This window comes from Rhinopithecus roxellana, chromosome 16 (genome assembly GCF_007565055.1).
Source record: "Rhinopithecus roxellana isolate Shanxi Qingling chromosome 16, ASM756505v1, whole genome shotgun sequence".
Classification (NCBI taxonomy): domain Eukaryota; kingdom Metazoa; phylum Chordata; class Mammalia; order Primates; family Cercopithecidae; genus Rhinopithecus; species Rhinopithecus roxellana.
The window spans coordinates 110,128,425-110,156,361 of NC_044564.1; the positions used below are offsets into that span (position 1 = coordinate 110,128,425).

At 40.6% G+C, this 27,937-nt stretch overlaps 1 protein-coding gene across 4 annotated transcripts in view; it reads right to left on the bottom strand.

Moving 5' to 3' along the window:
• ELP1 (elongator complex protein 1) overlaps window positions 1-27,937 on the bottom strand; it is a 67,412-nt gene that overhangs the window by 3,793 nt on the left and 35,682 nt on the right. For all 4 annotated transcript variants that reach the window (XM_010365596.2, XM_010365597.2, XM_030919412.1 and 1 more), the window contains 16 exons: window positions 27,328-27,406; window positions 27,158-27,237; window positions 25,810-25,947; window positions 25,615-25,700; window positions 25,155-25,303; window positions 22,859-22,982; window positions 21,883-21,980; window positions 20,100-20,301; window positions 18,225-18,286; window positions 10,337-10,399; window positions 9,565-9,625; window positions 7,570-7,683; window positions 6,966-7,077; window positions 6,142-6,269; window positions 5,513-5,667; window positions 2,425-2,500 (listed from right to left, as the gene is read on the bottom strand). In XM_010365596.2, the coding sequence (XP_010363898.1) occupies window positions 2,425-2,500; window positions 5,513-5,667; window positions 6,142-6,269; window positions 6,966-7,077; window positions 7,570-7,683; window positions 9,565-9,625; window positions 10,337-10,399; window positions 18,225-18,286; window positions 20,100-20,301; window positions 21,883-21,980; window positions 22,859-22,982; window positions 25,155-25,303; window positions 25,615-25,700; window positions 25,810-25,947; window positions 27,158-27,237; window positions 27,328-27,406 (1,727 nt within the window). The remainder of the gene's footprint in view (window positions 1-2,424; window positions 2,501-5,512; window positions 5,668-6,141; window positions 6,270-6,965; window positions 7,078-7,569; window positions 7,684-9,564; window positions 9,626-10,336; window positions 10,400-18,224; window positions 18,287-20,099; window positions 20,302-21,882; window positions 21,981-22,858; window positions 22,983-25,154; window positions 25,304-25,614; window positions 25,701-25,809; window positions 25,948-27,157; window positions 27,238-27,327; window positions 27,407-27,937) is intronic.

Below are 27,937 nucleotides of genomic sequence, written 5' to 3' on the forward strand. Positions count from 1 at the left end.
TCCACACTTTCATAAATTGCAATTAAAGTTGGAATAAGACTATATTAAAAAAAAACTAGTTACGAAAATAATGTGCACTATCTCATTTTTTTTTTTTTTTTTTTTTCTTTTTTTTTGTGAGACGGAGTCTCGCTCTGTCGCCCAGGCTGGAGTGCAGTGGCCGGATCTCAGCTCACTACAAGCTCCACCCCCCGGGTTTACGCCATTCTCCGGCCTCAGCCTCCAGAGTAGCTGGGACTACAGGCGCCCGCCACCTCGCCCGGCTCGTTTTTCGTATTTTTTAGTAGAGACAGGGTTTCACCGTGTTAGCCAGGATGGTCTCGATCTCCTGACCTCGTGATCCGCCCATCTCGGCCTCCCAAAGTGCTGGGATTACAGGCTTGAGCCACCACGCCCGGCCCTCATTTTTTAAAATTAGGCGTAACTACAACTATATTTGATTCCAGACTTAATTTGAAATAAACGCAAAGTATAGACTTTTGGGCAAGAAAGTAATTATTCTGACAAATTATATGACAGCAGGACATGACATATTTCATATTTCCATATTTGAATTTCACAGCACACAAAAAAGTCATTTTTATAAAAATACCTTGAGGGCTTTGCAATTTTTCTAAGGAGCTCTTTCAATCCTTTGATGGTCAAAACCACTTGAAGCACTTATTTTGTCATCAATTGCAACAAGTCCAATCCAGCAGTGATTCAAGTACTTTTCCAGTATCATTTTAATCTATTTTATGTAATACTAAATTTTTGTAAGACTTGCAATTGATCTGCATGGTGCTGTATTGCATCAAAGCAGGAAACAATCAGAAATGATCCATCAAGTCATTGATTCCACTTGTGGGGATGTGCGAATATACTCAACTATTGTTAGCTGGGGAGGGGAGCTGAGTAATATTTGAGGGGGACTAATTTTGTGACCAGTTCATCAGTGGCAATTTTTGAATTATCGGAACTTCCCTTTTCCTATACAACCTTGAAACCACAAGGGTAATGATAATAAACACTCAGATAATGAGGGGCTCTCAAATATTACAGAGTGTCTTTAAGGCTCAGCTGGAAAACAAGAAAGTGCTCTTTGAAGTGGGAAAGCCATCTAGAATACCCTGGGGGATGGTGGGACTGACCTGACCTGAAGGTCAGCATCAGGCCAGCAACGAGGAACACAGGAGGCAGAAATCACAACTGGATTGCACTACCGCACAAAATAAACAATGACCAAATGGCCTCAGGTCTAATATAAGTTCCTAGCATCTGAGAAATAAGTGGGCTGGGCACAGGGGCACACGCCTGTAATCCCAGCACTTTGGGAGGCGGAGGCAGGAGGATCACTTGAGACCAGGAGTCTGAGACCAGCCTGGGCAACATATTAAGACCCCCATCTGTTTTTTTTAATAAAAAAATTTAAGAAAAAAAAAGGAATAAGTGGATGTGTTGAAATTGATACCAAAAGTACCTTGCCATTCTCCAGACAGAAGAGGAGCTAGGAATACAGTAGTTACTGTCTGGATGTATGAGTTGAGCTGGGATGGAAGGTAGCTGCTCTTTCCTGGTAGCAACATAAGCTATTAAAGTCAAACTTAATTTGAATCCCCACAGGCTACTTCAAATATCATCAAAATGCTATTACAGTGTAGCACTTCGGTGAAAAAAAATTTCAGAAAATTGCCTCTCACATGCTAGAAATGCAAGTAACAGCAGTTAAAACTGCTAATTATTTTACAAACTAATATTCACTTTTCAAAGCTAAAATGCTTGATTGACCCAACTATAAGTAAGGGCAAATACTCAAAGTCCCAAGTTGATCCATCAAATGTTTCTAACCAACTTTCAAAAGAAAGCTTTTAGGGTTTTTAATTTTTAGGGATATAAGCAATCTAATTGAGAATCATCTCCCTCAACAAATAAAACACTTCATGCATAACTAAACAGGAAATATGTATAAAATGCTAATATTCTTTGGGTTTGCCTTCAAATTATATTGCCAATTCTAAACATAATAAAAAGGTCTCACTCACAAGCAAGTTTATGAAAATGCCCCCAAGATGCAAAGCGTAACTGCCAACAGCCAGTAATGATACTTCAGAAGAATCTTTTGATATATATGTAAATGTAGATGGTTTAGACTGAAACTGGAACTGTGATGTGCCTTTATGAAAAAGCGTATGCCACATAAAATATTTTTTAAAATTACACATACAATGGTCATGTTGGATTTTCCCGCACCAGGTCCCCCAACGCTAGAAGCATGAAACTGATCATACTAAAGGTGTGGTCTTAGAATTGAGGAAGAATTGTAGTCAATTTTTTGTAGTGAAAAATTGTATCCAATCTCTCCTTATACTGCTGATCTTCTCAATACTTACAGAAAGAGAGTCCTGCTGCTTAGTACTGTAATATTAAATGAGAAAAAATACTAACCAAGAACAGGAAGCGAAGTCTTGTGTTGTTGATAAGATGCCGTGATACTATTTGCAGTAGAATTGGGACCTAGAACCTAAGGAGAAAATAGACTGTATCAGCAAAGATTATCTAATACTTCTCTAGACTGACAATACCAAAGGCCAAATCCCTACCAGCAGAAAACAGCCTGTCATTTCTACTGGCATGGTGTGAAACACAGTAACTCTCTTTCCTGATGTGATTTTAATTTGCCAGTTTCTCTAGCTGCAACTCAGACCTCTAATTCTCCTTTCTCCCAGAACAAGGTAAAGATAGGGGGTGGGGGAAAAGAAAAGAAACTCTACAATGATATATCCTGGCCTTTTCCAAATGAGCAAGCCACTCCCTGAGGAGAGGAGAAACAGTACAAGAGGTTATAAATAGGCAGAGTATCAATTATATGCAAAGAGTTGTGAGAAACGAACATTTTTAGGTTGAAATAAATACAAATATGTGCATACTATGGAGCAGAATGCAAACTGTGCACATGTGCTCCAGGTAAAACACAAGACTCCACAGGAATTTCAAGCCTGCAGCGAGCCTCTGGGCACACCCCTGGTTAGTGCAGACCCTTGGTGGCACACTCTTCAGAGCAATGCCATGAGAAGTCACTCACAGTATCCTGCACATACCACAACCATACTTCACCAATCAAAACCACAATAATAAAATGGATGTCTTAGAACTTAATGTGGGAGGCATGGCAGTTTACACCTGTAACCTCAGCACTTTGGGAGGCCAAGGCAGGAGGATCACTTGAGGTCAGGAGTTCAAGACCAGCTTGGGCAACATAGCAAGACTCCCCATGTCTACAAAAAAAAAATATTTAAAATTTTAGCTGGGCATGGTAGTGTGCACCTGTGGTCTCAATTACTCAGGAGACTGTGGTGGGAGGACTGCTTTAGCCCAGGCATTCGAGGCTACAGCAAGCCATGATTGATCACATCGCCACTGCACTCTAGCCTGGGTGACAGAGCAAGAAAAAAAATAAAATAAAATAAGACCTTAAAGTGATCGTGTGATCAGAAGAGAAGACGGAAGGGGACGGTATGGGAGTGGTATTATAAATTATCACCTTCAAGCAGGGCATGGTGGCTGATGCCTATAGTCCCAGCACTTTGGGAGGCTGAGGTGGGCAGACCGCTTGAGCCCCAGAGTTCAAGACCAGCTGGGGCAATATGGTGACACCGTCTCTACAGAAAATTTCCAGAAAATTTGAAAATTAGCCAGGTGTTGTGGCATGTGCCAGTAGTCCCAGCTACTCAAGAGGCTGAGGTGGGAGGATCACCTGAGCCCAGGGAGGTAGATGCTGCAGTGTAGTGATCAGTGCACTCCAGCCAGAGCAACAGAGTGAGACCCTATCTCAAAGAAAAAAAACAAAAACAATTATCATCAAAAGTACTACAGTTTTGAAGATGATGATCACATTTCTTCTAAGAAATACCTATTATAATCAATTCAAGAAGTTGTAGGGTCCTGATTCCTAGTTGCTTTTATTTCAATGGTTTGTAAAGTGCTTTTACATTCATCCTCTTATTTAACCTTCAAAGCACTCTATTGAAGCACACAGGGAAGTCTTATGCCCATTTCTAAATAAGGAAATCAAGCACGATAAACATATGTGTTTCTAAACAGTGAGCTCGTTTGTAATCTCTCAGCTCCAACCCAGCCTTCTATCCACTGCTTGTGGTGCTGGGGCTGGGCACCTGAAAGATATTCCTCCTTGCTGTTGGCTTCCCATCAGGTCCTGCCTACAGTGAACACCAGAGGGGGAGTACAAAGCTGGAGGATAAACAAAAGATTTCTAGATTTCTTCCTTGATTGGCTTTTTTTTTTTCTGAGATGGAGATCTCTTCTTGTTGTCCAGGTTGGAGCACAACGGCGCGATCTTGGCTCATCGCTACCTCCGCCTCCCAGGTTTCATGTGATTCTCCTGCCTCAGCCTCCTGAGTAGCTGGGATTACAGACATGCGCCACCACGCCCGGGTAATTTCATATTTTTAGTAGAGACAGGGTTTCTCCATGTTGGTCAGGCTGGTCTCGAACTCCCAACCTCAGGTGATCCACCCGTCTCAGTCTCCCAAAGTGCTGGGATTACAGGCATGAGCCACCACTGCGCCCGGCCCAACTGGCTGGCTTTTCCCCCAGCAGCAGTTGTTCCTTCCAGCTTCCATTTACTTCTGTACACTTGGAACCAGCCCCCTCAGAAATGCCAGGACTAGCTGGCTAGCACCCTCCTCTCAGAGGTTCAAGAGCCAGCTCTACAGGGCCCCACTTCCAGGCTTCTAAATTCTAATAATCCCCAACCCCTCCTCCTGTTCCCTCAGGGAGGGTAAAGCTGCTTCCTATAGGTACTATCTCAATGTCCTTCCTCTGTATTTCCCTTTTGCCTTGTTTAGTCCTCTAATGCTTATTTAACCAATCCATATATTAAATTCTGTGATAAAATAATAGGTAGGCTTTTGTTTTCCTTTCTAGATCTTGACTGATATACCAGCCTTTTGAATCCAAATAAAAACTCTTAACAATAGACTTGAGGTATAAGAGAGTAAATAGAAGTATAAATAATAAGCAGATAACAATACATTAGAATTCTGTGACACAAGCTGATTCAGCCTTAAACACAACCAGCAAAGTCCATCGTAACAACACAGAAGTGACAAGTCAAATTTTTCATAAAACAAAAGGAAAAGCAATTGCCTGGGGTCCCTTTAAAGCCTGATCCCATCCAAGTGAGAGGCCGTCTCTGATCCCCTCTTCCCCGCTCTCTCCCCACTCCAACCTCACTGAAGGCCAGGAGCAACTGCGTGACTTTCTCATTTTCTCCATGACATCTGCTTCACCCAGAAAGGAAAATGATAGCCCATTTAACCTACGCCAAGGTGTACTAGTCACTCTACAGGCAAATATAAAACCTTACTAACAGCTTAAACATAAATCTAAGATAATTTAAAAATGGCATCTTATGTTTTTAAGAACAGGAAAACTTTTTGACTTGGGGAGTGTGTGAACATAATAACCCATGAAAATGATGAAAAAAATGCACACCGTCTTTGAGAAAACTTACAGGGGTAGCTGAATTCTGCTGGGAGGTAAGAGTCCAAATTTCTGGAAGTGACCTTTCTATCAACTGCAGCGTATCTTCAAAGGCCTTCTGTAATTCCCTTCCTTGTTCATCAAACTCAAAGAGAAAGAGTACCTTTAAAATATGGTATACTTCATCTAGAGAGAAGAAATTTGAAAGAGTGGTAAGTTATATTCCCAGGTCCATAGACCGAATCATACCATAGCTTCTATCTAAAGCCAGAAATTTCTATGATCCCACTGCGGGTCCTTTCTCCTACATTATCTTTTTTCTTCCCAAATGCTGGCATAATTAAACACATGTACTACAAAAAGAAAATCAAGCACACTGGGGGACCCACGCAGAAAGCAGTGTCCCACAATTCTTTATCCTGGCTTAAGCATCTCTCCCAGTTCAGTTAGGGGGATGCCAAATGGAGGAAGGCTTCTCAGTTACCAGCTAAGAAGGGCTGCTTCAGGAATGTGTGCTGACATGACTCTTCCTGCTAAAAGTTCTCATCTTTCCTCAGATTGGGAAAATGGTAGCTTAATCACCTACTGAACTCTGCCTGCCTGTGCCAACTGTTCACTATCGTTTGGGGTCAGGAATCATCATCAGGACTGAGAATATACCTTTCAGGTTTTCAGTGTTCTGTACCACTTCACTCAGTGCCTCCAGGAGGGCCAGGTCCTCCAGCGGACTGCCTTCTTTGAGGCTGTGCTTCTTCCGCTCTGCTTTTCGGCGATTCTTAGATGATCTCCTGTTAGAAATTACACAGATATTTTTAAGCCTTCTGAGTAGCTAGGACTACAGGCATGTGCTACCTTGCCTGGCTACTTTCTTGCAGTTGCTGATCATCCCACACAACTTCACAGTTCTCCATTTCAAATTCCTAAAGCATAATTCAGTTTAAATATATAATATTGCATTGTTTTACATATTCCAAGCAAGACTTTAGGCTCTTATAACTCATATCTCCTTATAAGTTTTTGGTAACATCTACTGCACCTACCATACGGGTGTTGCATGAATATTTCTGACAAATTACTATATTTGGTAAAAGTGTGATGACTTATTTTACATGTATGGTCTCTTCCAATCCTGATTTTGAATAGAAGAAGCTTGATCTTTTAATTTTTTCAGTGCCTATACCTTAGTCACAACATTTGTCCAAAGCGTAAAATCGGATGTTAATATAAACTGAGCACTCAGTGGAGGAACCGCCTCATGGGGAATGGGAAAACACACAGGCCGTGAAGCTGAGGAAGAAAACCTTTCAATGCCAAGTTTAATGTCTCAGATATGCTGGGAAAGTCTCTGAACAACTTCCACACAGCATTGAATAATATTCTCTCCACTCCCACTACACTGTCCCAGTAGAAAACCAACCTATTTGCTTCCACTTTCCCCATATGCCCAGGGCATGGTCAATGTGCTGAATCTATGTGATACGTACGCTGATATCCTGGAGTTACTATGGGAGTATTTGGCACTCATGTCACTGCCACTCACAACACTGCTAGTTTCAGAGAAGAGGTCTGACTCTTGGCCGTGGGGTACCTCATCATCTAGAAAAGAAGAACCAGAAGCAGATGAAAACACTGCCTGCTAATGTGTGGGTTTACTTTCAGGGAGGTAAATGAACTAGAGTCAACTGGGGCATATCAAAGGATGGATGAAAATGATTGCAAAGCTGATCTCAAAATGAATGAGATAATATTAAATACAGTAATTACTAATGTAAATCAGTCGTTTCCTGAACTTTTTTCTGGAAATGAGGAAACTCATTTTGTTAGACACGGAAGTAGTCAGCTGCTCTGGTTGAATGGGGGTCAGTGGGAACATCTGGCAGAGCTCTTCCCGTTCATGCTTGGTCCTGCCCTTCACCAACACACAAACATAGACACAGATGGCCCTGAAGGGGCTCCACAGAGGCCTCACACTTCCCCATGGCACAGTAATCAGACTGCAGGAGGAACATTAAGCAATCGAGAGAATGCGTGGCATTACCCGACGCCCACGGCCCTGCATGTGTCGATGGTCTTCACGCAGACACTCACCCAGACCTGCCTGCTGGGCTTGCTCCTTGAGCTCTCGAACTACCAGTAAACGTTTCTTATGGCGACTGAATGTGGCTGTCTGAGAGTCCAGAAATGCCATATAATTTTTCTGGGCTGGAGATGGAGAATGTAAATAGTTTGAGCATGAGGTTTAAGCAAAGAGAAAAAACTACAGGTGGGAAGCAGTGAAGGAGGGTTAGAATTCTGCAAAAAGAAAAGGGTTACTACGTTTTTTCCTAGTAAGTTTTTTTTCCTACTAGGTTACGAGTTTTTCTCCTTAATAAGCATTAACAAATTAGAGATTGAGATTCCAGATCTTAGAGTTCATCAATATTATCCCAGAATACGTGCTACCACTGAACTTGTAAAATCACCTGAACGAAGACTTGATATCTAAACCAAGAGAGGATTGGGAAAAAAAAAAAAAAAACGGTAGGGGGGAAGGGGCACAGTTAACAAAAGTAAGAAGAAAGTTACCCAAACGTTTCTGGCTAAACATCCATCAAAATGCCCATGGACGTGGAAAAAATGTAACAAATGATTTCTGCAAAATATTGTCCAATGGAAAAATACGCAAGAGAAAACTAATACTAGTAGAATACATTTTAAAGAAGCAAAATACTACTATCCAAGGATGTATTTTATTAATAGGTTTTGGGCCTATGCAGATGGAATTATCGGCATTTTTCTAAGAAAGGTTCTCATTAGTGGTGAAAATCCAAGAGCTGGTTAGATTATTATAGACGAAGAATCATGCTTTCAGCACCCAGTTAGAGGTACCTAAAGTGAATGACATAAAAAGTACCCCATCGCCAGGCGCGGTGGCTCAAGCCTGTAATCCCAGCACTTTGGGAGGCCGAGGCGGGCGGATCACGAGGTCAAGAGATCGAGACCATCTTGGCTAACATGGTGAAACCCCGTCTCTACTAAAAATACAAAAAATTAGCCGGGCGCGGTGGCGGGCGCCTGTAGTCCCAGCTACTCGGAGGCTGAGGCGGGAGAATGGCATGAACCCGGGAGGCGGAGCTTGCAGTGAGCCGAGATCGCGCCACTGCACTCCAGCCTGGGCGACACAGCCAGACTCCGTCTCAAAAAAAAAAAGAAAAAAAGTACCCCAGCAACGTTTTAATTAGGATGGGGGAAGGGGGTGCAGACAAGGTAAGAATGTGCATACATGTAAATGTCAGAAAGGCCAGACGCCAGACATTACTTACAGGGTGGATTTGCATATAAAAAGGCAGAGCTTAAAATCAACCACTCCCTAAGGTTTCTGTAAGTCAAACCGATGTCCTTCTCTGCTTCGCTTTTAAGGGGTCACAGTGACCATCTGGGTATTCTAGAACTGGTAATATTCATGTGCTCTCCAAGAACCACAAACTTCATTTGAAAAAGTAATTTTTAAAAAATACTTTGAAAAAGTTGAAAACTACATAAAAGTTGTAAGAGTTCAATGAACACACATATACCCTTCACCTAGATTTACCAATTATTAACATTTTGACATATTTTTTGTTTCCTGTTTCTCTGCATGGAAAATATTTTCCTATTACTTTTGTGAAACATTTTAAGAGTAAGGTAGAGATATGATCCTTCATTCCTAAATATTCATTCCTAAATATTTGTCTCTTAAGAATAATAGGATATTACCTTACATAACCACAATGTGATTATTAAATGCCAGAAATTTATCACCATTACACTACTATCTAATATAGTTCATATTCAAGTTTACCAACTATTCCCAAATACAAAGATTCTTAATCATATTTGATTACAGGACAGATTTCTAACATTTAAATATTTTATTTGTTACCATTTAATAGCTCAGCATATATAAAAATTCTAGTGAGAATTAAATATTATATCCAGTGGGTAATTTTGATTGCATCTACATGACATATTATTAAAAAAACACAGTAATAGGAGGAGACTCTCTCATCTCTCTCTCCTCTCCTTTTTCCAAATGAGGAATTCTATCTAAAATGGAACCCTCACCTTCTAAAATGGAAGGCTTTACGTTGGTTTCTATAATATCCAGTCTGTTATATTTGTATACCTAGAAGGAAAAACACAATAATTTTAGGAAGGAAAACTTCTAGCCATTGGAGAGTTAAGATAATTAGAAAGACATGGATTACTTTCAGAGGTAATCAGAATATTTTCCTGAAAAACAGGCCTCCTACAAGGCAGCGAAGGAAATTCAATTCATTTCAGTAAAAAGACAGTACTATTTCAAATGTAGAGGATTAATTCCAAAATATTATCAAGAATGATAAGGCCAGGCACAGTGGCTCACGCCTGTAATCCCAGCACTTTGGGAAGCCGAGACGGGCAGATCACGAGGTCAGGAGATCAAGACCATTCTGACTAACATGGCAAAATCCCGTCTCTACTAAAAATACAAAAAATTAGCCAGGCGTGGTGGCGGGCGCCTGTAGTCTCAGCTACTCGGGAGGCTGAGGCAGGAGAATGGCATGAACCCGGGAGGCGGAGCTTGCAGTGAGCCGAGATCGCACCACTGCACTCCAGCCTGGGTGACAGAGCGAGACTCCGTCTCAAAAAATAAATACATTAAATAAATAAATAAATAAATAAATAAATACATACATACGGTTTTAAAAACACTGCTTTTCCTTAAGCCAGGATCCTGACCTATTTCTACTTATTTCACAAGCCTCAGAAGACAAGAGATTCCAACTGATCTGGAATCCCTTGCTCGCCCTCTCTGCTTAGCCCCCAACATCCAGAGGGTTTAAAAGATTCTTACCAGCCTCAAAGCTTCTTCCCAGGCAGCTCCTTCTAACAGCAAGAGCACAGCTTCTTCATAATCCTGACAAGGGAACAGGAAGAAGACAACAGGTGAAGAGAGTGTGTCAGATGTCATCACAGCCAACTGCAAAACTAACCACAGACCTGCCTGTGTCTCCATAAATATTGATACAAAAGACAAGGGAGCAGTGTAAATTCTGAAAATAATGACAAAACACAAGGTAAGCATCATCTCTCTGCATGCCTGGACATCAAAACCACCGGAAAGGTCTGTTAGACATGCCCATCTCCCCAGCTTTACTACCAAGTTTGATTCAGCAGGTTTAGGTGGGCTCCAGAGTTGTTAACAAGACCACACTTTGAAAAAATAATAGACTAGAACAGCAATCTTCTAAATGTTTTGTTTTTCTATTTTTTTTTTTTCTCAGACAGGGTCTCCCTCTATCGCCCAGGCTGGGATGCAGGGGCACAATCATAGCTCACTGCAGCCTTGACCTCCTGGCCTCAAGTGATCCTCCTGGCTCAGTCTCCCATGTAGCTGGGACTACAGGCATATGCCGCCACATCCAGCTAATTAAAAAAATGTTTTTAGAGACAGTGTCTCACTATGTTGTCCAGGCTGGTCTTGAACTCCTAGCCTCAAGCAATCCTCCTTTCTCAATCTGCCAAGTAGCTGGGATTACAGGCCTTTGCTCATTTCAAAACTGATTTATCTGGCTTTCTGTTGTTGAGTTGCAGAAGTTCCTTACATATTCTGGATATTAGACCTTTATCAGATATATGATTTGCAAATATCTTCTTCCATTCTATATGCTGTCTTTTCACATTCTTGACAATGCCCTTGATACACACAAGTTCTTAATTTTTATAAAATCCAATTTATCAATTTATTGATTGTGTTTTGGTATTAATTCCAACCATCCATTGCCAAATCCAAAGTCATGAAGATTTACCCCTGTTTTCTTCTAAGAGTTTTATAGTTTCATTTTGGTTTTCTTTTAGACAGGGTCTTATTCTGTTGTCCAGGCTAAAGTGCAGTGGTGTGAACTCAGCTCACTGCAGTCTCAAACTTATGGGCTCAGGAAATCCTCCCACCTTGGCCTCCCAAGGAGTTGGGACTACAGGTGCACACGACCATGCCTGGCTAATTATGTTTTTATTTTTTGTAGAAACAAGGTCTTTCTATGTTGCCCAGGCTGGTCTCAAACCCCTGGGCTCAAGTGATCCTCCCATCTCAGCCTCTCGAAAAGTGCTGGAATCACAGGCATGAAACTTTGTGCCCAGCCTTCAAGAGTTTTACAGTTTTAGCTCTTAAATTTTTGTTGTTGATCCATTTTGAGTGGCCAGCAGTTTTTGAAAACTCAGATAATATTGAATAAAAATCCTTTCCAGCTTCTTTTGAAGAAAAAAAAAAAAAGAATAAACATGAAAGACAGATCATTAAAAAATTTCCTTAAGCAATAATGATCACTTAAAGCAAAACCAATAACAAAGTATTATGGAGTGAATACTCTTGTAAGGTTTTTATACTATATATGAAGTGGTATACTATTATCTGAAGATATGGTCAATTAATGATTTTTATTACAAATTCTAGAACAACCACTAAAATACTGAAATGAAGAGGTATAGCTAATAAGCCAACAGTGGAGGTAAAATGGAATTATGAAAAATACTAAATCCAAAAGAAAGCAAAAAAAGAAAAAACAAGAAACAAAGGATCAATGAAAAAACAGAAAACAGCAAGACTGTAGGTTTAAATCTAACTATATCGGTAATCACACTCAATGCAAATGTCTAAACCCTCCGATTAAAAGGCAGAGATTGTCAAATTAGATTTTAAAAAAAACACAACTAATGCTATCAACAAGAAACCCACCTTCAAAATAAAGACTACATTCAGATAGATTAAAAGTAAAAGGATAAAAAAAGATACGCGATGAAAAGACTAACCAAGAGAAAGGTGGAAAAGCTATACTAATAACATTAAAGTCGAATTCAGAATTAGAAATAGCAACAGAGAAAGACGGGTGTCAAAATGAATACATCTAGGACATACCCGTAAGCATGTATGCACCTATAACAGAGCTTCAAAACATGGGAAGCAAACACTGGTAGAACGAAAGGAGAAATAGACAAATAAATTATTGCAGCGGGAGATTTTAACACTTTCCCAGTCACTGATGGAGCAAGTAGTGAGGAAACCAGTAAGGATACAAAAAACTAGAACAGCATGATCAACCTAATCTAACTGACATTTATAGAACACTCCATTCAATAATAGTAGCTTTCATATTACTTTCAAATACACACACAATATTCTGTAAAACAGACCATATTATAAATTAAAATAAATTATAAATTTAAATTAATAAAATGCATGCTCTCTAATCACAACAAAATTAAAGTAGAAATTAATAACAAAAAGATGGCTGGCAAATCTCCAATATCTGCAAGTTAAACATATATATATATAATTTTTTTTTTTTTGAGATGGAGTCTCGCTCTGTCATCCAGGCTGGAGTGCAGTGGTGTGATCTCGGCTCACTGCAAGCTCCGCCACCCGGGTTCATGCCATTCCCCTGCCTCAGCCCCCTGAGTAGCTGGGACTACAGGCACCCGCCACCATGCCCGGCTAATTTTTTGTATTTTTAGCAGAAACGGGGTTTCACAGTGTTAGCCAGGATGGTCTCAATCTCCTGACCTCGTGATCCACCGCCTCGGCCTCCCAAAGTGCTGGGATTACAGGTGTGAGCCACCGAGCCCAGCAAACATACTTCTAAATAAGCCAAGGGTCAACAAAGAAATCACAAGGGAAATTAGAAAATGAAAACAAAACATTTCAAAATTTGTATAATGTAACTAAAACGGTGCTTGAGGAAAATTATGGCATTATATGCTTAAACTATAAAGTAAGGAATCATCTCAAATCAATGGCTTTAAGCCATCACCTTGGCCAGGAAAGTGGCTTATGCATGGAATCCCAGCACTTTGGGAGGCAGAGGCAGAGGGATCACTTAAGACCAGGAGTTTCAGACCAGTGTGGGCAACAGAGTAACACCTTATCTCTACAAAAAAAATTGAAAATTAGCCAGGCATGGTGGCATGCACCTGTAATCCCAGCTACTCTGGAGGCTGAAGGAGGAGGATAGCTTGAGCCTAGGAGTTTGAGACTGCAGTGAGCCATGATTGTGCCACTGCACTCCAGCCTGAGCAAGAGTGGGACTCTGTTTCTTAAAAAAAAAAAAAAAAAAAAAAAAAAAAAAAAGCCATCATCTTAAGAAACTAGAAAAATAAAGAGCAAATAAAATAATAAACAGAAAATAATTTTTAAAATTAGTGATATAGAATACAGAAAAATCATAGAGAAAAACAATGAAACACTTCATTCTTTAATAAGATCAATAAAATTGATAAACCTCTGGCCAGAATAATCAGAAAAAAAGAAGACACATCAATATCTAGAATGAAAGACAGGACGTCACCATAGACCCTATGGGCAATAAAATAAGAGAATACTACAAACACTTTATGCCAATAAATCTGACAATTTAGATGAAATGAACAAATTATTTGAAAGACATAAACTACCAATGCTCATTCCAGAAGACACAGATAAACTTGAATAGGCTAATATCTACTAAAGTAACTGAATTAATAGTGAAAAACTTTCATTAAAGAAAACCCCTGGCCCAGATGGCCTTACTGGTATATTCTACTAAACATGTAAGGAAAAAAATATCTCCCAAGAGCTGAGCTGTCGGGTATTGGAGTAGCTGATCAAAGTAACAAGTCAAAAATGAGTTAAGCCTTCAGGTATTGCATTGGTATAAGTAAGAGGCTAAAACCAGGGAAAGCACCTACTCTCTCTCTTCCATTTTTTCCCAAAGAACAACTCACTATTCAAGACTCAGCTGGATCCACACAGACATGAGGGTTGGTTCACTGTTGAAGGAGCTTGAAAAAAAAGGCTTTAGCAGTTTGATGGATCTTGGGGGTATGGGTGCAAAGGAAGGGGGCTAAGGGTGGAAAAGTACTGGGTAGTGAGTCACAGTGGGAAAAAATGTTAAGGTTTTTCCATTCCTTCTTATATAAAGAGGTCTTGGCAGAGGTGCCTGAAGAAGACGTTGGCCCATGGCCTCAGATAGAGAGACCTAGGAATGAAAGCGCCAGGACTCTGAATGCAAATACTGTTTACAGGAGCATGACTAACAGGGGGCCCTGAGTCCTTGCTTGCAACTCCCTTCAGAAACTGTAATGCATTGGCAGTATGCCAAGTCTGGTGTGGGGAGGGCAGCTTTTCCTCATGTAGCCTCCTAGGTAAAGTCTATAATTGTTTATGGTCAGGTCTGAAACATCACACATAGGTTTTTAACCATGAGTCAGACTCTCATACCAACTCTACATGAAATCCTCCAGAAAACAGAAGTATAAAGAACACCACCCCTCATTTTATGACAGCAGCATTATCCTGATACCCCAAACATGGCAAAGACATTAAAAAACTACAAACCAATATCCTTCATGAACACAAACACAAAAATCCTCAAGAAAATTTTAGTAAATCTAATCTACCAGGAGAGAAAAAGGATAATAAATATATAATACCAAGTGGGGTTGAACCCAGAGATGCAAGGTTGGTTTAACAGTAGAAAATCAATCACCTAGTCCACCATATCACTGGTCTAAAAACAAATAATCATCATAGTTGAAAATGCATTTGACAAAATTCAACACCCATTCATGATAAAAAAAAAAAAAAAACCTCTCAGAACAAGGAATAGAAGGGGATTTCCTCAAACCAAGAGGGCAGGAATCTGCAATTTTTTCCTGTAAAAGGTTAGACAGTAAATATTTTAGGCCTTATGGACCAAACTATCTCTGTCACAACTCTTTAACTCTGCTGCTATAGTGTAAAAGCAGCCATAGACAAGATGTAAACTAATGAGCATGGCTATGCTCCAATAAAACTTTATTTACAAAACGGATGATAAGCTGAATTTGTCACAGGTTGTAGTTTGGCAACTCTGCAACAGAGAGCATTTAAAAAAAAAAAAAAGCAAATATCAGGCCAGGCCCAGGGGCTCATACCTGTAATCCCAGCACTTTGGGAGGCTGAGACAGGCAAACTGCTTGAACCCAAGAGTTCAAGACCAGCCTGGGCAACATGGCAAAACCCCATCCCTACAAAAAATATGAAAATTAGCCAGGCATTGTGGCATGTGCCTGTAGTCCCAGCTCCTCAGGAGGCTGAGGTGGGAGGATCACTTGAGCCCAGGAGGTCAAGGTTGTAGTGAGCTGAGATCACACCACTGCACTCCAGCCTGGGTGACAGAGCAAGAGTCTGTCTCAAAAATAAAATAAAATAGAATCAAACTTTAAAAAAGCAAACATGATACTTAATGATAAAAGACAACTGAATTTTCTCCAACATCAGGAAAAAGGCAACAATGTTCACTCTTAACACTTCTATTCAACACCACATTGGAAGCCTTAGAAAATGCAATAGAGATAGAGAAAAAAGTATTGATTATAAGAAAGACATAAAACTGTATTTATAGAAACCGTGTTTGTTAATGTAGAAAATCCTAGAGAATACACCCAAAAGCTTCTAGAACTAATAAATGAGTTTAACAAGGTTGCAGGATACAAGGTCAATAAAAGGAAATTAAAAGCTAGTCAAGCCTTGAGATGACTCCAGTCCCGGCCAATACCTTAAATGCAGCCTTGTAAAGGACCCTGAGCCAGAGGCCCCAGCTAAGCCCAGCCAAGTTTCTTGGCCCATTGAAAAAGTGGGATAATAGGGTCTGTTGTTTTAAGCTGCCAGCTTTTAAGGTAAGTTGTTACATAGCAATAGATAATACCTCTAGTGTCACAGTAATACACCCAGTGTTGGTGAGTATAAAAGACACTGAAGCACTCTCACATATCACTGGTGCGAATGCAAAATGATACGGCCACTGCAGATTAGTTCTGCAGCTCCTTAAAAAGCTGAACATCCACTTACCATGGGATGTAGCATTCCCACTCCCATCCCCACAAAGACCTGTACTAGAATGTTCACGGCTGTGTTATTCATAACCCCAAACTGAAAACAATCCAAATGTACATCAACTGGTGAACAGATCCACAAATTCTGACATATTCATACAATGGGATACTACTCAGCAATACAAAGGAATAAACTATAACATGGATGCATCTCTAATGCACTATGTGAGTGAAAGAAGCCAGACTAAACAGACTACATACCATATGGCTCTGTTTATATGAAATTCTAGATAATGCGAAACTTTACTGACTGATCAGTTTGCCAAAGGCTGGCAGTGGAGGGAGAAGGCTGACTGCAAAGGGGAAGTAGGGAACTTGTGGAGGTGTTAGAAATGTTCTACATTATGAGTACAATGGTGGTCACACAACTACAAACATCTGTCAAAATGTACTCAATTCTTCATCTAAAATTGGTGAATTAACTTCATTATTTGTAAATTATACAACTGTACCACACATAATTTTATTGTATGTAAATCAGACAAAATAATTTTATGCATTAATCTTCATTTACAAAGAAAAAAAGATAATGGCATCTTATCCATTTAATTAACCCTCTATGTGGTATATCTTTCCACCCCAACCTCTCTACTCTTTCAGGTATGTTTCATTCACTGATATTTTCAACTCAATCACCCAACAAATATTCTCTCCAGGATCTAATGATATAAAATTTTAGTTATCTTCTTTCACTCACTGTTATTTCATAAGAGACAATTACATTTTTTTTTTTTTTTTTTTGAGATGGAGTCTCGCTCTGTTGCCCAGGCTGGAGTGCAGTGGCCGGATCTCAGCTCACTGCAAGCTCCGCCTCCCGGGTTCATGCCATTCTCCTGCCTCAGCCTCCCGAGTGGCTGGGACTACAGGCACCCGCCACCTCGCCCAGCTGGTTTTTTTTTTTTTTTTTTTTTTTTCAGTAGAGACGGGGTTTCACCGTGTCAGCCAGGATGGTCTCAATCTCCTGACCTCGTGATCCGCCCGTCTCGGCCTCCCAAAGTGCTGGGATTACAGGCTTCAGCCACCGCGCCCGGCCCATTTTTTTTTTTTTTTTGTATTTTTTAGTAGAGACAGGGTTTCACCGTGTTCGTGAGGATGGTCTCGATCTCCTGACCTCATGATCCGCCCGTCTCGGCCTCCCAAAGTGCTGGGATTACAGGCTTGAGCCACCGCACCCGGCCTCAATTACATATTTTTAAAGCACAATTAAGTTACATAAATGTGCTCTCAGTAACAACTGTAAAAAACACTCTCTCATCAAAGGTCAAAACTCTACAAGGCAATAATCCCTGGTGTCAACTGTGCACCTGTGTACTGTTAGTCTGTGGCCAGTGTTACTGCAGTGTTCTTATTTTCATAATAAATCCTATACTACTACCAAATGCTCATATGGGTACTTATCCTTATAATCTGCTATAAAACTGGAACCTCCAGGTCCCCGAGGTAAAAGAGACATTTCCAATGGAGAGAATGGGAGTAAAAGCCAAGAATATGTAGCCTTCAATGATCCTGTTTTATAGTGGTCCTTTCTCATTGTTTCTACTTTGGCAAACTCAATTTTAAAAAGCACAATGACCTTGAGAGGTAATTAAGTACTTTCTACCAAGGTCAAACCACTAGTATGTTAAAGTAGAGCCCTTTCATAGTCTACCTCACAAAACTGAGAGATGTACTAAATTTAGACTTCCAAGTCAAGCCAGCAAGATAAGACTGCTGGGGCAAACACTATCTCTGGACTTAACAATTATGCACAGTTCCTTTAACTTTCATCATCACTAAGATCATAAGAAGACCTTTCTGGCTGACTAGGGGGTTTAGAAGGGAGGAATTGAGTTTACCTGGGCATACTGTTCCAAAACCATGGCTGCGTCAATGTGCTTCCTCTGCTCAACCAGCTTTCCTGTAGAGACAATAAGCAGCAGTTGACTACAAAGTCAAACAGATTCTTTGGCTCAAGTGCTTCTTTAATATGTCTTCATTATGCGTGAAACTATGTACTTTCCGAATTTCTGTGAGGGAACAGGGATATATAACATAGAGTCCTATCTTAAATCGCAGCTGGAATCTAAATTTAGCACAGGAATTGAAAATCATATATAGCCAAAATTAGCTTTGAAAGATGCTTCCGAAGCATGTATATGGGAAAATGACCTGGTATCTCTCACAAACCCACTTCGTCCCTTAACAGTAAGAAACCACTATTTCTTCGGTTGAGCACTAGATGGAGGTAGCTGACTTATGTCTGAGTCATGCAGTGTCTTTAGATCCCAGACTTAGCCCAATTGAGATAAATCACACTGAGAGGCACAGAGAACCCACGGCTTTCGAAGGGGCTGGCAGATTCTGGTCTCTCATTGCATGCTCACTCCAGGGCATATATCACTAAAAAAAAGTAGGTAAAATCACCTCCACTATTTAAATAGTTAACCTTTTCTTTCTTTTGCTCTCTTGTGTAAACTGCCTACGTTAAATGTACACACAGAGTGACTCCAGTGTGTAACACTTCTCAAACATCTTTGTTTGAGATGTTTGCTACTTTCGCTAAACATCTGAGAAAACTAGAAATACTCCATTATAAGACATGGGAAATAGCAAGCTAAGAGCTGTAAAGAATAGAAGATAAAGACCAAGAACAGAGATAGAAGGTATAAACAACCAATATCATAAATTTCTGAAGCAGAAAGGAACAATGGAGACTGAATGAATACCTAAAAGGCCTGAAATAAGGAATTCTTGACATTTGTAAAAAGAGGCCAGCTTGGAAACGGAGGGATTTGGGAAGGGCTAATAACTAGAAAAGGAAAAGTGATAATCCCATGCATTGTTATAGTCCCAAGAAAAGAAGAATAATGCAAATGACAAAGAAGGACAGGATATAAATAAATCTAACATAAATTTAACAGGATAGAGTTTGGAATTTTTTTAGGACTGCTTTTTATTTTTTTCTTTGAGATCTCAACAATATTTACAAGTTAGGGGAAAAAATATACTAGTCATTGCTTTACTTCAAGCACCGCTGAGAGGACCAGAGCTTCTGCTCATCTCTTTTCACAGGTGTCCTTACCCTTTCCTCTACTCTAGTACTAGATCCTGGTACCAGCCTCACCTCTGATTCGGGCAACCCTTGTCCCTGATGCAGCTAAACTGCCTTTGCTTTCAGAAAGCATGGACATTTGGCCTTTTTTTCCCCCACTTCATTCCTGGCTATTCCAACAACCTACTGTCTATACCAGAATGGACCCATCCCAAAATTCATCTTTACTTTCCTACAGGGCACAGCCCATCCAGCTACACGGTGTGGCCGAGATCGAATAGAAGGTGATAGTTTAACTTCCATCCAGGTCATTTCCAACTTAAAAGTAAATGTTTTACCATGACTCTAACTTCTCCCCAGTCTGCTTCCTTCCCCACAGATGTGGAGATAACCCAGCTACAACCATCTGCCTAAAAGGCTGCAGAGCCACACAATGGAAGGGCCGATCAATCCCTATGGGAGAGAGAAATAAACATCTTTCCATACTGGGTCACTGCATTCTGGGACTCTTGTTGTAGTAGCTTATCCTTTAAAGCATTCTAAATTAATTTTTATCAGTGAGAACGAGACTGTCTCAGGGTATTCTGCCCTAAATTTATTTGCAAAATTACCAAACAAAACAAAGAAATAAAATTTTTAAAACCTTTGTAGATGTAGACATACAAATGATTGTACTTACCAGCCAGAGTTCTGCCGAGGCCAGCCAGCTGGTCTTTGGTGAAGTTAAGCTGGGCTGCCACACAGAGGGCTTGCTTCCAGTTGCCACATGTCAGAAAGGCTGACAGAGCTTTCTCATGGGCACCGCAACGGGCAAACATGAGCCCCGCTGGCTCATACATGTGCTCCTGCATCAGGTGTTCCCCATAAGCAATGCTGATATCCTGTGACAAGAGGAGATTTAGGACTGAGGAGGAAACATGACAATCATTTCTGAAAAGCTCCAGGGTAGCTGCCTTAGTTCCTATACTTCAAACTCCCTTGAAAGAATTACCTGGGAAAATCTTACAGTTGACCAGTTAGTGCAATCATTTTTTCATTCAAAACCTTACTGAGGATGTGCCATTTATTCACTCAACAAATAATTACTCTTAACTACATATGCACCATTCTAAGCAGTATGGATAATATAGCAAGGCAAAAAATAAAACCAAACAAATGAAAAACCATACAAGAACCACCACCAAGTTGCTGCTCTTATAGTAACAGAGGATGGACTGATGGACAAAATAGAGTCTATAGCATAATGGCAAAGGTGGGTTAAGGGACAGAGGACAGTCTCCTCGCAGACCTCAGGGAGTGTGAGCTCTGAGGGCTGTCAGGAGAATAAACCACGTGACGAGATAGGTGACAGCGTACAGGCAGAGGGCACAGAAGGCACCATGGCCACGCAGCAGGAATGTGTATGGCAGGTCTGAGGAGCAACAGGACGGCCAGTGTGACTGGAGCAAAGTGAGTGTGGGAGAGAACAGAAAACAAGGGCGAAGAGGCAGCCACCGGCCAAATCCTCAATTCTCCAGGCTGGATGTTAGGCAGAGATGCAGACAGGAATACAACATGGAGTCCCTGCCCTTAAGAAGCCCCACAGCCTGCTGGAGGAGACAATGCAGCTAATCAGCAGTTTGACAAACACAATCACCAAGGTGAGGGCAGGCTGCTCTGGGAGCTCAGTGTTTGGCATCTGGTCCACGAATTGCATTCAGGAGTAACCCAAAGGTTCTGATGGACAAATGGGGCTAAAGGAAGGCTGGTGGGTAGAGAGATGGCAGAGGAATCACATGATGTGACATCTGTAGAACTACCTACAAGTAACTGGGAATGTAGACAGTGGCAGAAGCTGGTGCTGAAGAAACTGGCAGGCTTGATCACAGAAAGATGTGTATGTAGTCTGAGGACAAAGTAAAAATGGTGATGCTGGTGGCATGTAGACTAGTGGCTAATAGCATGGGCAGGGTGGTTGGGCAGCCTGGGTTCTGTATCCCAGGTCCAGCACTTTGTAGCTCTGGATCCTCAGGCAAGTTGCTTCTTCATCTACAAGTGTGCACAGCACCCCATTAGGCTATCAAGAGGATCATATAACACTTTTAGCTTATAAGCAAAGTGTGTGGTATATTAAAAAAGCTAAAGGGATGCTTTTTTAAACAAACAAAACTTTCCCTTTATGCTGGAATTAATGGGAAAGATCTGTACTTGTTAGGATCATCAGTCTCACAGCAGTGAGGCTGGACAAGAGGAGGGGTGGGAAGGAAGCAGGAAACCCCACGGGGAAGGTGCTATGGTATTCCAGACGAGGAATCAGAGAACACGTCAGGACCATTCTCCCAGATACGAAGTTCAAATTGAGGATAATCAGTTTTACGATAAATTTTGAAGCCAAGGATGGTGTTATGAACTCAAGATCCCCACTCCTTTCCAACTAAAGCAAAAAGCAAAATCGGGACAGCTTCATTTCACACACCACATACCTGGTACTGTTGTGAGCTTGGCGAATATAACTTCAGAGCTTCGTTATACAAGTTTTTATCTTTTATCAAGTTTAAGCATTCTGGGAAGTACTCAGGTCCTGCAGGAATAAGAGTCACACAAAGACAGGCTTAAGACATGGGAAGCATAATGGACTTCATTTATACCAGTGGTCACCAAACAAAATCAATAAGGGACCTTTTTAAGACCTAAATAATCAGAGAATCTGAAGAACAGGATCCTGGAATTTGAATTTTTAATGAGTACCACTGCAGATTCTGAGGCAAGAGAAGCACTGATTGGGATCAGCATCCTACTTAAGAGTCCCAGCTTTCCAGCCCGGTGTTTTCTCAGCCTCCTTGAAAAGACATCGCCTGGGAAGCTTATTAGACACATGCACACTTCAGTCCTATCCCAGATCAGCTGAATCAGATTCTCCAAGGATGCCAGCAGCTGAAGGCTTAACATGCACCCCAGGTGATTCTTCCTTTCCCGCCCCCCCCACACCCCGGCAGTCCTCAGTAAAGAATCACAACTGTTACAGCATGAGAAGAACAAACGGCACCCCACCACTGTCAATTAAAACTGTGTCTTGCAGGGCATGGGGAGGTGGCCTCATCACTCACTCCAGACAAGCAGAGTTTCCCTGACATATCTGCAAACAGCACGAGAAGGAAGAACTGTCAACCAATTTTGATTCTGAGACACTGACGTTAATTTCACAGGTGCTCATTCTTAACCAAAAAAGGACCTGCTCGACATTCTTACCTAGGGAGCTCTTTCAGTTCATTAAAAGTGATTTCTTTACCTTCAGCTTTTCAGAACACAGCACAAAATAAGGTGAGCATACATCATTGTCAGAGTTTTCAGGAGTAGGAAGTGAAATCAATCACTGTCTAAACTAACAGTTTAATTTATACCTTGCCTAGTTCCAAAGAAGATCTGAAGTAGAGATGAACATACTAATCCCATGCTTACCACATTTGCTGAGGTGGCCAATGGCTTTTTCATATCGTTTCAAGTATTTGTCTATAGTAAACCGCTGATAATTAGTTTCCATTTTCTTAAGTGTATTAAGAAATGGAAGATACTCTTTGGGATCCTAAAAAAATGATTAATGAGAACTTTATTACTTGTGATATTTTTATATACAGCAATATAAATAGCATTTATATATAGCATTTATATATAGCAATAATAGCTATATATATAGCTATATACATAATAGCTACATATATAATAATAGCTATATATATAGCTATTATTGCTATAGCATTTATATACAGCAACAAATAGCATTTATATACAGCAATAAACCCAAAGCTACATAATTTTAAAATGTATATTAGATATTAACTACATATTATATAATATATAAAATCAAACTACAGTCGTCCCCCAGTATACATGGGGAATTGGTTCCAGGATGCCCCAAGGATAGCAAAATCCAAGCATACTCCAGTCCTACATTTGACCCCATGGAGTCTGGATACACAAAAAGTTGGCTCTCTGTATCTGCAGGTTTTAAATCCTGCAAATATTGTACTTTTAATCCACACTGATTGTGGATGCAGAACCTGTGGACAAAAAAGGCCAACTGTATTTGCGAGAGATCTCCATTTAGATAAACCCCCACAGTTCAAACTCGCACAGTTGAAACTCACGTTGTGCAAGGGTCAGCTGAACACCAAACAAGCTTTGGTAAAAATGCTTTCACATACGGAGATTCAGTTACATTTGGAACAACAGTAACTTCCTTAACTAAGTCTCACAGTATCATTTATTTCATAGGCTAGTAAGGGAAATAAGGTTTTAGTCTACAAGATATTCAACAAATGCATCTAAGCTTCTCCTAAAAGTCTAAGACATTGCTGTTTTCATGACATTCCATGCCCTCCTGAAAAGATCACATTAAAACAAAAAATAAAATTATACTGAGTTGGACACCAAACTCTGAGACCCTGCCAACCTAGTATTTATTGGCTCTATCATCTCCAGCTCTGTGCCATGCCCTGTAAGCCAATTGCTTTTCTTCCTAACAGAGATGCGTTCCCTGTTTTTAACGCAACTTCCCTGCAGGCGCTGTGTGCAACAGAAGCATATAGGAGGGTCACCTCACCCAGTCCCTGAAGGCAAGCATGAATGCCTTACCGGGAAGAGGCCACCTTGGCATCCTTTAACCTAGATTAGTGAGAATGAGCCAGGTGAATGGTGAGGGTGGAAACAGTCAAAGCCCATGGGTGGCAGAAGTAATGCTGCCTACCAAGGCATGTGGTAGCTGGTAGTAGTGAGGGGCGAGGGAAGGGGGACAAAAGCATTGTCTTTCCTCCATGGGCAGAGGAAAAAAAGACAATACCAAGAAGTGAGAATGGAAAGATACACAGAGGCCAGGTCAAGGAAGGGTTTCTAAGCAGTATTATGGCTTCTGAATTTTAGCCTCGTAACAATGGGAGCTCATGAAAGATTTTAAGCAGAGAGAAGGATCTGATTTTCCTTTTTGGAGAGATCATGGGGAAGAGACTGAGGCTGCAAAAAACTAGATAAAAATAAGCATATCGGGGTGCTCAAAGTTTTTGATGATAGCACATGTACCAACATAGGAAAGGAGGCCATGAGCCTTCTGTGCTCCATGTGCCCACCCTCCACTAGAAAAAAGAGCCATGTGAGAAAGAACCGGAGTGGAACATGAATCACTTGTTACATTTCCTTTATAAGAGAAGAAATTAGCTTACACATATGCCCATCATCTTAAAAATAACCATGTAATTTTAGGCCGCACATGGTGGTTCACACCTGTAATCCTGCACTTTGGGAGGCCGAGGCAGGAGGATCACGAGGTCAGAAGATCGAGACCATCCTGGCTAACTCGGTGAAACCCCGTCTCTACTAAAAATACAAAAAATTAGCCTGGCGTGGTGATGAGCACCTGTAGTCCCACGTACTCGGGAGACTGAGGCAGGAGAATGGTGTGAACTGAGAAGGCGGAGCTTGCAGTAAGCCGAGATCGTACCACTGCACTCCAGCCTGGGAGACAGAGCAAGACTCTGTCTCAAAAAAAAAAAAGCCATGTAATTTTACTTCACTTCCTCAATCTCATAATCCACAGGCTTAGGAACGTGGGCCCTAGAAACTCACAGATCTGTCTCCAGCCCTGCACTCACAGGGTGATAGCAGAAAAGATATTGCACTACCAGAAGCAGGGTTTCACATACAAGGTTTGGTTCTTATATATAAACAGGAACCAAAATGGCACAAAAGTAACAACTCCACATACCTTCTGTGACTTCTCAGCTACCATGAGGACCAAATCAAAGTCATAGGTGCCAAGAGAATGATCATATAATTCATTAACATCTACCAGAAGCAGCAAATATTTCAGGGCTTCTTCAGCACTCACAGCATCAGGATCAGAGGGAGCATTTCCTAACAGTGTTTAGAAAACAAAACAGAATACAACCATATGGGGAAAAAACCCACAGACCTAGCAATATAACCAAAAAGACAATAAATTTTTCTCAACAGAACTGGACATCAGAAGAATTATATACACTTCTGATACTTTTAGATATGCTTTAGAGGGCAGCCCTGAAAAAAAACCGACATGAGTCTTAAAATGGCAACTAAAAGGTCACATATTAAATCCGTGGTGTGGCAATGACATGGTGATGGTCACCGGCAGAAGACTAGTGGCAGTCACGGCCACGTTAGCACTTTCTCTGTGAGCGGATCTCTACCTTGAAGCTCGTGTACTTTCTGCAGTACAATTTCCAGTTCGGGGGTTGTCTTCTTTACATGAGATGTAAGTATGGAGAGGCAGTATCTGAGGTAGTAAGTGAAGAACACCAGAATGAGAAAGATGAATAGGCTGGACAAGGACAACTACACACTTCTGTCTTTCAAAGGCTGCTGCCTGGTGACAGCATACATACTTATGAGGATTTACGCTCTCCATGACTGCTCTCATAGCATCGCAGACAAGGTCTAGTTTTTTCCCGTCAGGACCCCTGGATAGGTGGACACTGCTGGTAACTGGCGGAGGGTACATGGTCTTTGTGACATCTTCTTCTCTAAGAACAGGTGTGTATGGGAAGGTCATCAACAACATGTAGCCCAGCAATCAAATTACTAACATCCACCTGGCCTGCTGATGATGATAAATAAAAATGACTTTTGGAAAAGTACTGAATTATAAAAATATTGAGAAATAAAACATGTCCACAAAAGACTTATACAAATGTTTGTAGATGTTTCAGTCACATGAGCCCCAAACAGGGTACAATCCAGGTGTCCAGCAACAGGGGAATGAATAAGCAAATAGTGGTGTATTTATACAACGGCATACTACTGAGTCAGAAAAAATGAATGAGCTAGTGATACATACAAAAACACAGATGAACTTCAAGACAATGTGCTGAATGAAAGCAGCTTTATGCAGAAGAGTAATACTGTATGCTTCCATTTAGGTGAAGCTCTTGAACAGGCAAAACTGATTTATGGTGAAAAATTCAGAAGGGTAGTTGCCTGGGGAATGGGACAGGGACTGATTGAAAAGGAATTTGATGCAGCTTTCTGAAAAGGAGTAAATGCCCTCTAACTTGATAGAGGTTCATTCAGGTTGCATGAAGTACACATTTGCCAAAACTCACTAAATGGCACACTTAAGATTTGGATATTTCACTGTAGATAAATATGACCTGAAAAAACGCAACAAAACCATCCCACACATAAAGAATGCCCTCTAGTTAATGATATATAAGAAGTACAGGGGGTAGAGTGGACTGATGTCTACAACTCACTTAGAAATTTGTCTACAAACAAGATGAATGATGGATGGACAGATTATACAGAATGAGAATGCATATACAGAAAAATATAAACTGGTGAATCCAGGTAGGGTATATACAGGCTGCTTACTGGACAATTCTCTCAACTTTTCTCTATTTTGTAAGTGTTTCATTAAAAAGCTGAGGGGAAAGATCATCAGAGAGAAAGATGCCATTTGATTTCAATCTCCTAAGAAAAACAAATAGTTCTATATGTATATCTAAAAATCAAGTCAAATAATTCTGAATGACATATTTTAAAGACATAGTTTTAAACAGGCTGTTTTAAAAAGAAAGGAAAAGAGCAAAAAACCAACTGGCATCTAAGAGGTATAGCAATTTTTTAAAATGCACAGTAAGTAATTTTTCTTCTCTAGCTATTTATATTTGATTTCTTTAACAAGAAGAGAGAAAATTATGGAAAAGATACTCATGAATTATTCAAAATACTTACTTCAATTCTGTAAAAAACAAATTAATATGATTCACAGAATCTATCTGTTTAACGAAGGTTTCCACATTTTCGAGAAACACCTACCAAAAGAAGGGACAAAACACCTTCGTTCAGATCACATTAGTTCAAGTACAAAGTAAGCTGGAGTGGACGGCAGTGTAGAAAGTTACCTTAGGGTTATGATCGTAAATCAGATTGAGATTGATTCGCAGTTTTCTCATGCATTCAAATGCCTCTTTAAACATAAGTCTGTGAGGAGACAGAGAAAGAACAGAAAAAGTATTCAAAATAACTGAGCTCCACGGACCCAGTATATTTTCATTAGGATACAAACCAGCTATAATCAGATTGCAGCCCCAGTGCCAATCTACTATTACTGAATTTCTACTCTGAAATTACAGAATACAAAAATCAGGTACCACATCATTTACCTTCTTAAAAGGTGTGATTTATTCATCATGGCTGTCTGAGAACTACATCTTCACATACATACAACAGAAAATCATTACAGAAGGCCAGCCACGGTGGTTCACGCCTGTAATCCTAGCACTTTGGAAGGCCGAGGTGGGCAGATCACTTGAGGTCAGGAGTTTGAGACCAGCCTGGCCAACATGGTGAAACCCTCCCTGTCTCTACTAAAAATACAAAACAAAATTAGCCAGGCATGGTAGTACATGCCTGTAATCCTAGCTATGCAGGAGGCTGAGGTGGGAGGACTGCTTGAATCCAGGAGGCAGAGGTTGCAGTGAGCTGAGATTGTGCCACTGCACTCCAGCCTGG